At 42.0% G+C, this 10781-nt stretch overlaps 1 protein-coding gene across 1 annotated transcript; it reads left to right on the top strand.

Moving 5' to 3' along the window:
• The first annotated feature begins 319 nt into the window (after positions 1–319).
• Positions 320–2300, top strand: LOC143111309 (forkhead box protein I3-B-like). Its single transcript, XM_076273518.1, has 2 exons — positions 320–1018; positions 1188–2300. Exons 1-2 carry the CDS (start codon positions 430–432, stop codon positions 1739–1741), a joined length of 1143 nt encoding a protein of 380 aa, XP_076129633.1. The 5' UTR covers positions 320–429; the 3' UTR covers positions 1742–2300.
• The last annotated feature ends 8481 nt before the right edge of the window (positions 2301–10781 follow it).

Below are 10781 nucleotides of genomic sequence, written 5' to 3'. Positions count from 1 at the left end.
ACATAGTTTTGTCGTTGAGAAAACTATGGTCCAGTTGAGAAAACTATTATTACAGTGTATATTCAGAGGACTCAATCTTCCATTTTGTGTTTGTATTATAGGACAAACATAGTTATTAAATACAATCCATCATAAATATACACAAAATAAATATTGTAAAAGTGGAATATTCCCTAGTAGTTTGGTATGATTCACTCCACACCCTACTTACTCAGAGGTAACAAATGAGGTGTGACACTACTCACAGACAACCAATCAGAGTGGACAGAGGCGTCGCTAAAGTTGTATAAATTACTCAGGTACAACAGGTGGCAGTTTAGGATGCAACAGACAGACCCTCCACAGCTAGACACAGAGTCAGCACAACCAACTTAACCAGAGGTGACAGACAAAAGCATCTTTTGCGGACTCGGGACTTGTTTTGTAAGAATGACATCGTATGTGCAACAGGGACTCTCTCCGACTCAGGTAGGAGCCCAGTTCCAGAGCATGGGTACTCAGGAGCCGCAGGAGTTCAGCCTGTACAATGACAGCTTCTACAGTCCGCCACCTCTTCCAAGCCCGCAGCAGACCTTACCACCCACCTACGACCTTGGAGACTATGCCAGCTCAACCCCGAACCCCTACCTGTGGTTTAACAGCTCAGGGATGAATGGCATGCCTTACTTAGGTGGGGCCCCAAGGACAGCGGGCGATCCATTTGCAGGCCAGCACTATGGCATGCCAAGGCCATACCTGGGCACAGGTGCCACTGGAGGAGACCTGAGCTGGTTTTCTTTGCCCTCTCAGGAGGATCTCATGAAGCTTGTTAGGCCACCATACTCCTACTCTGCCCTCATTGCCATGGCCATACACGGGGCCCCAAACCGCCGGCTGACTCTCAGCCAAATATACCAGTATGTGGCTGACAACTTCCCCTTCTACAATAAGAGCAAAGCTGGTTGGCAGAACTCTATACGACACAACCTATCACTCAACGACTGCTTCAAAAAGGTGCCCCGCGATGACGATGACCCTGGTAATTAATCAAGATTTTATTCTTTAATTCATACATTATACTATAGTTTCACCAATTAAATTTATTCACATATTCTGCATTTTATGTTGTATTTCTATATTATCCTACTTGTCCTCAGCCGTTAAATGGTTGACCTAATATGTATCCTGTTTTTAACTTTTCTCTATAGGAAAAGGTAACTACTGGACCTTAGATCCAAACTGTGAAAAGATGTTTGACAATGGCAACTTCAGGAGGAAGAGGAAGAGGAAGTCGGACTCCCTGATGAGCGAAGGGGAGAATTGCAGCCCTGCCGGTCCGACCTCTGCTGAGTCCAGCCCCAAAGGCCACCTGGCTGAGGCGCACAGCCCCTCCGATGGGGGCTCCACGCAGGACTCGGTGGGCCCCTCCCCCTGCCTGAAGAGCTTCCTGACCCAGATGACGGAGGTGTCATCGAGTGCAGGTACGCTAGTCGGGGACACAGTGCTCCGCCCCTTGCCCTTGGGTTTACCTCTCGAAGGCTCTCAGAGGGCCTTGTCGAGCGAGGGCTTCGGCCCATACTCCCCCAACGCCACGGTTCCGCAGTGGGAGGCCCAGATCCCTCCGCCTACTGCACTCTCCACATCGCCGTCACACTTCTCAGGCGTCTACACCGATTCCCTGCTCAACCATTTTGGCAGCAACTCCTATCCAGGCCTGGAGCCGACCGGACTGGTGTACCCACGGGAAGGGACAGAGGTCTGAGACAGGCATGCGCTGAAAAGTTTTACGGACAAACTCGAAACACAGGCAGACATGTCACGGGACAAGGCCCTCAGGGCGTTAGCCTGCAGGGCACGTGAAGAGGGCAGCTCATGAGCAGACTGATAGTGGCTACCTGACTCAGCAGGCAAGCAACCCCCCCTTCTCTCCACTCAACTGCTGTGCAAATGCTTACTCTATCTGGTCTCAGCGTTGGCTGCTGACATGATGTAATTCCAGCCAAAAAAAAGACTGCCCGTTTACTGTTTGTTTGATGAGCACATCTGAGATTACCACCAAAAACTGCCAGTGCTGGTGTAGTTAAATATTATGATGAACAATTACATGCATTATGAGAAAAATAAAAACTGTGCTAAATTATATTCTATAATGTTGTTTGTCAGTCAGTGCAGTAGTTAATAGATTTTGTGTTTGTGTTTTGTATTTTCTTTGTAATATATATCTATGAGCCTATATCTATGCACTGTATTTATATAGAGCTGACTATATTTCAACAACTTGTCATCAACATTGTATAATAAAAGCGTGTTAAGACATCCAATCATGTTTCACAGTTTGATGTGAGTTCAAGTTGAAATGGCAAAGTGGCCCAAATGACAAAAAACAACACACTGAAACACACATATGCAGACATAAGGATACCAAAGATAATGTATCCAATATCATACACATCACATAGAATTGAAACCACTGAGGGTTTGTGAATTCAAATTTCTGCTATCTTTCATCAATACTGTCACTGATCCGCACTAACCAAGATGGCTTGCAAAAGACAAGCAGAGGAACCGTTAAACTAGAGGGAGAAATAACACAAAGAAAAAGGACTGGTTTGACAATCGGAAAATCAAAAATGGAACTGACTTGTTCCTCAAGATTTTATGCGGTTCATTGCAGTGCCACTAACAAAACACTATTTTGTTCACATTTGTTTCAATTCTGTGTTCACATGTCATTAACTCTGTCCGTTAAGGTTTTAGGTTAACAAATTAATCAAAGATATTCCAAACATTGATTAAGGAGTGTCAGGTCTTCAGCCAAGGGTGTGGTTGGGTGTGGTGTGTGCATACTAGATGGCCTCTTGAAGCAAATCCTTTGGACATGGTATGCAATTCAGCTGCCGCATGTCTGCCTTACAGGAGTGATTCCCCTAATTAGAATTCAAATGAGTCACTATCTGTCCTAAACAATGCAATAATGGTGGAATGGTTGTTAATCCTTACTGGCTCCTTAGTTGCCATACTGTTTATACAGTAAATTAATTTAGGTGTAACAGGATCAATACACATATTTATTTTGGTTGACATACAGTACCACAGATTGTAAAGGACCATAAACTTCATAGAGGTAGAAACAGCCTCAACATTTCATTATTTCATGGTATTTATTAATACTTCATGAATGCTGAAATAAGGAATATCAATGTGCATATATTAAAGTCTTGAGATCTGCATTGTTTTTTAATGAACTTCCATTATGTTCACCTCCATACAGCAGAGACGCATAGTCTGATGGCAATGCTGAAAAACGAGTCTCACATACAGATATCACTAAGGTAGATTCTGAAATGCTGAGGTCAACATTCTCTAGCCAGATGCTTAATAGCGTGGGAATGAAAGTGTCTCCTGCTTCCCCCTGACTTGGCAGTACTGGGAGCTGAGAGAACAAAGATGTAAGATTATTCCCATATCTAACTGTGGAGAAGATGGATCTCTGAGCAGAGGCAGAGAGAAGCTGCCAGGCCGTAAAGTGAAAAGGGGGAAGTGTTCAGATCTTAGATCTTTCTCTGAGATCGCCACACTGACACAGTGAATAAGAGGCTGAGCAACCACTTTGTCCTGCAGGCCTCAGCGAGTTCTGTCACCTTCCTCAAACCAAATTACCCTTTTCAAATTAGCCTCCAACATAACTGTCAGAGGACAGATAGCAAGTCAGCCTTTTCCATGGGATACAGTTTTTCAATCGTTGGGTATTTCCATAATTCCAAGCGGTAAAGCTGAGAAATATGAAAATGGGATACTGATAGTTCTCTATGCAAGTCATATTTGAGGAACAGACACAGTGGAGCAAAGAATAGTTAAAAATAACTGATCAATGTAGCATAAATGCTGTATTAGCATAGGGCAGAGGAGATGTATAGAAATACATTCAAAATCTAAGTGACAAATTCAGAACTAATTAGGCAACTTCCTGCTTATGTATTTGTTGTTTTATTGTTTTATTACTTAGACTGCACTAAAGCAGCAGTTCATTTAAAGAAAATATTCACAAACACACAAAGAAGAGAATTGCTTATTTCACTGTTATTAAATGATTGTAAATACAAATAAGACAATATTTAAAATAAAAAATAAGATCAACATTTATTTAGAGAAAAAAGTATTACTATTGATTTGATAAGACAATGGTCAAATGATTGCAATACACATATGGACCAAATATAAACATGTAATTCAATACATCTAGATAGTATAAGCGAAGACAGGTTAATTATATTAATTATTGCACTATGTGAGCCAATAGAGTCTAAGCAAACCATAAATTACTCAGGCAAATGAGTGCTGATGAAAATAAGTGTCTTATCAGACAGACAGGAATGTGGCTGTAAGGTGTATGTCTCCTTGGCAGAAGAAATGCAAATTAAAACTGCTGTTACTCAGAGCTTTCAATGTAATCAGCCATGTTGAATAATTTATCATTTATGATAGATTTTTACTTAAGATTATGTAGCCTACAGTATGTGTAAATAATAGTCCACCCAAACACTGTTTTTGTTGGATCTCAAGAAGAGTTGAACCAAAAGCAAGTAATTTATACAATTACTGTTAATAAGACAGGTTTTCCCATATCTGTCTACATTCCAGCAGAGTGACACATGCAAATGTACAACACGACCCAATACGCAAGATGATTCCAGTAGTGAGTCATTCCCAGTGCAATATTTGCACAGTTATATTCCACATTTTTTATCCGGACAAAATTTGCATTGGCCCCAGATTTGATTATGACTTGACATTTGTAATCCAACCCATTAGATGTTCCCACCATACCAAACACAAAAGGCTTAACTGAACACAGAACAACAGGTACAACAGTCGTTCCAAGACATTTCCATCTCCTTAACGTTTTAATAATAGACAGAAATCTGCTAAAAATTATACAACTGGTTAAGTTCTTTCTGAACTTTTAGTAGATGTAAATACTTGTAAAATATTTCCTGGTAACTACAGTAGGCTAACTAGGGTAATTATGGAGATCTTTCTGTTCTGTTCTTCAGCTCTTACACAGACACACTCTAAGACACATGGACCGAACAAACAGAGATCTGATGTGATCCCTTGCAGAGATTCAACAGTTTGTTCCACACCTGTGCTCAATCAAGCTTTAGGGCATCCTTAATCGACACGTCCATATCTGTGCTTCCAATCAAGGGCCCATGTTTACAAACAATACAGCCCCATTGAAGTGACATGTGTCAGTAAACACCAGGCACACTTATTCTGTCGTTGACGTGGTTCATCATGATCACACATCTGACTGCCCCATCACAAACATGAAGAGACGAGGGCACCTCGGGGTGTGTGTGTGTGTGTGTGTGTGTGTGTGTGTGTGTGTGTGTGTGTTGGTACAATGGCAGGGCGAGGTCATTGAGGTGATTGTGTGAGGGGCACATGTCAGTGTTATCTGCAAATCCATGATTAAGGTGATTATCAGCCCACTGTTGTCATGTGTAAATGCAAGAGCATTCCTCATTACTGTCTGTAGCAGCCCTTGGATCCAAAAAGAGAGTCTCGACTGATACATAAGGTGTTCTTTATTTAGTTCGCCAAACCCGCATATGTTCAACTTTTAATCCATCATCGTCACCTTAGCACCGTGAAAACTATTGAAAACATACATACAAACATTTCACACACACTTGCTTTCACGGCTACAAACATCATTGCGTAAACAAACATTTAGACCGACACATTAATTACACAGCAAAATAGACCATACATATGTGCAAACATTTCCTGAATAACTATGAATGAAACGTACCTCGCTGCGCTCACCAAGGAATGCAAACAATATATGATAGTCCTTTCTTCAGTCATGAAACGGGAGTCAAATTATTTAAGTTCATGAATGAAACCAAATCTCAGATAAAATCCTGTAGGCCCAAACACAGCTGCGTAGCCTACCACTCACACCCGCCAGCTACAATTTAAAAGCTCATCTTCCCTTGTGCAAACTACGGTGCCACCAAAGGGACAAATTTCAACATTACAGGTGCACAGAATTTCCGGTCAATCACATACAAATAACATTAAAGACACATACAAAATATAGAATTCATTTAGATTAAGTTAAACATTTGCAAAAATATTTTACCAATAATCCAACCCATACTTATTTCATTAAATCAACAGCATATATTAAAACTCCAAAGTGGTCGTTTACACTCCCACCAATCATGCTATGATTACACCACCAAATAAATCATACATGATTCTAAGATCTTCTAGACCACTTACTATCCCCAAATTGAAAAATTGTGCAAATAAGCTAGGGATGTCCCGATCCGATATTTGGATCGGATCGGCCGCCGATATTAGCAAAAAATGCATATCAATATGGGATCGGCCTGCACGGGAAAAAACCCGATCCGGACTCCCGATCCAGTTTGTTTTCCAGCGCACCGATGTAGGTAATCCATTCCAGTTTTCAGCTTTTCCCCCCAAATCCGGTCTGCGTTTTTCAGCACACCTAGCGACCTGTCCAGCATCCCACTTGTCTGTGCACGTCCCACTAAGAATTTAAAGTTATCGAGCAAACATTTCATGTCACAGTTGAATTAATATAGACTAATGTTAACCGCGACCGGTAATTTTCTGTAATAAATGCAGCCTGTAGCCTAGGTTACTTCAGCAAACCCAGACCAGTTGTGGCATCAGTTTCGCTTTTAAAACAGTGAGATGCTTTTTAGCGCAGTCTCGCTTATCATTGATGAGCACAGGAGCAGGCTGACACCTGAGCATGTTGAAATGATCACCTTTGTGAAGAAGAATCTCCCCATCATGCTCAGACTGCAGCCAGGGCAAACAAATTGAAGGGAGTATGGAGATGGAGCAGTAAAGTGTGGAGGAGATAGCAATACTGTAGAAGGCGTGACAGTTATTTGGGTTGTTATAGCCAATTCAGTGTGTGTGTGGTAATTTGACTATTTTCTATTCCGGTTTTGTGTGTGTTGCTTTTATATATAATTTTATATTGTTTACAATATTGTTTACACTGATGGCTTTTTTAACCCTTGGTTTACACTCTTGAGCAGAGTGATGCCAATTCAGTTTGTGTGGTTAATTGACTATTTATTTTCTACTCAGCTTTTCTGTGTGTTTTGCTTTTTTTTTTATACAGTTTACAATATTGTTTGCACTGATGGCTTTTTAAGCCTTGGTTTAAACTCTTGTTGTTCAAGAGCAGAGCACTGATGCCAGTTCAGTTTGTGTGGTTAACTGACTATTTATTATTTTGTGTTTATTATTTTGAATCCATTTGCTCTAAGCTCCATTTCAGTTTGACTTCGACCTTGATGGCATACTTGAGAATGATAGTGCGACAATATAAGCTGGGTGATATGACGGTCTTTGGGTAGAATGCGCGGGTGCCTAAATTCTTCACTAAGCAATGAATGTTTCAATCGTCCACCAACGCAAAGTATGCTCTCTTTAAGAATGGGATCAAGACTAAAAAGGGGACTAGAACATGAAAGACTTTCCCCTGCTTCAAGTGCCTTTATCTCTCGACTGAATGCTTGCTGTTGGACAAGCTTTATCACCGCTTTGGCAGCAATCTCACGCTCTTTGACAGTCACAATCTCATTTTGACACATTCGTCCAGACACTAGTCTCTTAAAGCAATGGTTCGGAGTAATTTCACCCTAGGGTCCTTTGCACCATGACCCCGACCCACGAAACTTCTACAGTAGTACAACTATGTTCTTTACTCATAAAACGAGGCATTGAAAAGTTTGTAAATACACCAGGAGTTTATTTAAATAACACTTGCCTGATGGATGCTACTTTCTGCTACTATACCGCTGCATAGGCGTTACTTCCGTGATTTGGGAAAAGCCCGTAAAAGTCCTGGCAGGAAGCATGCATAAGGATGTAGATCCAGGAATGCACTAATATTTTGTTTGTAGTACCAGTTTGCAACAATTATTAGTTAACACTAAGTTGTAAACACTTCGGGAAAAAAATATATTAAAAACTAGATAACGTTGATGTAATCGCTTCCTGCCAGGACTTTTACGGGCTTTCCCCAAATCACGGAAGTAACGTCGATGCAGCGGTATAGTAGCAGAAAGCCTGAATGGTTTTAACCTCTGGGTCACCAACCAACAGGTCAGGTGACCAAGTAGGTTCCGGATGGACCTCTTCCTTCCATTCCGACTTGTTATCCCAACGTTGTAGGTTCGATTTTCTTATGATGTGAGATTGTCCTCTTGCTTCTCGCTACCTACAGGTGAACTGTGTGACACGTAGATTAAATTGTTTTTGACTTATGTCTTGTACCTATGGTCTCTCGATGTAGAGTAACTATATACATAAATATGTATGGTCAAATCCTATTGTTGTGTCTCGTAGGCCTACTCTTACTCAGAGATGAAAAGAAAAGATAGGATGCGAACTCCGGCCGAGCGCGCAGTGCACCAACGCGCTGCCGTTAAGCCACGAGACAATTGATAACCTATGGGATACCCAGATATTTGTCCAGGCTATATATTTTTTCCAACACAGATATTTAACACAAATAATGACTCATATTGGTCTGCTTAAGTTAACTGTTTTATATGCTTGCAATAGATTTAGGTTTTGGCTGATGGCAATGACAATACCAGCATGAATCACTCAGTTTAGATTAGAAACATGTCGACATAGGCCGTGACAGAACATTTCTAGGGGGTGGGGTATTACACGTTGCCACTGTTTCCACCAATGATATGTATCGCTGCATCATCAACAACGTTGTTGGAACTATGGTGTTCGAACGTCGGAGGTAGCGAATTGCGACACAGGTACGATGCTTTCTGGAAACAGGTGTAACAGTGTCGTTGTTTGGTCGCAAGTTGCGTCGTACCATGGTGGTTGAGCGACGTCGTTGCTAACTTTTTTAGAAACGACCACCAGGTTGTTGATAAAATGTCTGATGCTCGGAGCCCCCTAGAGGCGTAATCAGCTGGGTTGTCTGTCGTATCAACATAATGCCACTGGCTCGGCTTGGTGTACTCTCGTATAAGCTGAACACAATTGACCTGTTGCTAAGTCCCGCCCCCCATTGTTACCGTGTGAAAACTCGGACAAACAAACCAAACTTGATTAGAAATACATTGTCGACAATGGCAGCTGACAGTATATGAAAGCAGGCTTTGAGGACGTTTTGGTCGATAAAAGGATTTACTTTCCTTCAGAAGCTATCAAAAGGGACTTAATTATGCTATGGAGGGGTGTATTCAAAACTTTAGAATACATACAAGGTGGCAAGCAGTTGTGGCGAATAGCCGTGCAAATCCCACTGACGTCAATGCTAGCTAGCTAGCTAGTGGAAGATTGATACTAAGATAAGTTAGGTTACGTTAATATTTGATGTAGTAAGAATATAGTAGTTGGTTAATGAGCATTTTCATCTTGGGATTTAACAGGGAACCTGTGACCACGTTGTTGGCTTAGTTGCGTACATTACGTTGAGCTGTTGCAAACGCGAGAGACGTCCTGTAGGCTACTTTTGATGAAAATATACCCCGTTTTCTAGCCTCTCGGGGTACCGGCTATCAGTATTACACGTCCCCAATGCAAAACGTTTGACCATGGTTATCCGTCGGGGTTTTTTGAGTTAATAAACCATTAATTTGTCATTTTATGCCTGCCCCCTGTTGTTTCCTATGGAGTTGTCCGAGCTGATGTCCGAGTCCCGTTGAGGCTGGACTGTCATTGGCTCATCAGCGTTCTAAGGGTGGCGCTTAGCGACAGGTCAATTCGCCACAAAGATGTGAAATCTCTGTGCTTCATTGTTGATATATGCTAGAGTGACTTCTGTCCAGAAGAATTCCTCATCAATCTTCATATTTAGCTCTGACTTAAGCAGAATGCTCAGTCTAGCTGCGACCACAGCAGCTGAAAGTTCTAAACGGGGAATGCTTGTGATCTTTGATGGTGCAACCCTAGCCTTTGCCATGATGAAACTGCAGTGAACCTTGTTCCGGACATCCTTATATCGAAGGTAAGAACATGCACCATAGCCTACACTACTAGCATCTGCAAAGTGGTGCAATTCTATGCTGACAATCTTGCCAAAGTCTTGTGGGTGATAACATCTTGGGATCCAAACTCCTTTAAGACCTCGGAGACCAGCCTTCCATTCCTTCCACCGTGGCAGCAAACCCTCAGGAAGCAGGTCATCCCATCCAATGCTCCGACGACATAGTTCCTGCAGAATGCACTTTCCACTTAAAACGAAAGGAGCCACAAAGCCCAGAGGATCATACAAGGAAGCTTTGACTGATAGAATGCCACGACGTATCTGGCCTGTCTTTCAAGTTAATGTTAAAACTGAAACTGTCACTTTCAATTAGCCACTGAATACCCAGTGCATGTTCTATTGAGGCTGAATCAGGATTGAGGTCAAGACATTCGACCCTTGACGCTCTTTCGGATGCCTCAACACAATGAAGAGCCTCACTTTCATTCGAGTTGAATTTGTGGAGTCGTAGGCCTCCTCTTTTACACAACTCTTGCGCTTCAACTATCAGTTCACAGGCCTCCTTAACTGTGGGAACACTCACTAGCCCATCATCGACATAGAAACTATTTTCAACAAATGCCGCTGCAGAGGGATAATGTGCTTTGTATTGCTGTGCAAGATATTTCAGGCCAAAGTTAGCGCACCCTGGAGAGGAAGCCGCGACCAAGAGATGGACTGCCATCTAGGGATGTCCCGATCCAGCTTTTTGCACTTCCGATATTGTAGCTTTTAGCATCGG

The sequence above is a fragment of the Alosa pseudoharengus genome, unplaced genomic scaffold (assembly GCF_046254945.1).
Source record: "Alosa pseudoharengus isolate Yale_2024_CS ecotype anadromous, Long Island Sound unplaced genomic scaffold, YU_APseudo_1.1 YU_APseudo_1.1_scf_8, whole genome shotgun sequence".
Lineage (NCBI taxonomy): Eukaryota > Metazoa > Chordata > Actinopteri > Clupeiformes > Clupeidae > Alosa > Alosa pseudoharengus.
This window is presented reverse-complemented; position numbering and strand designations above follow the sequence as displayed.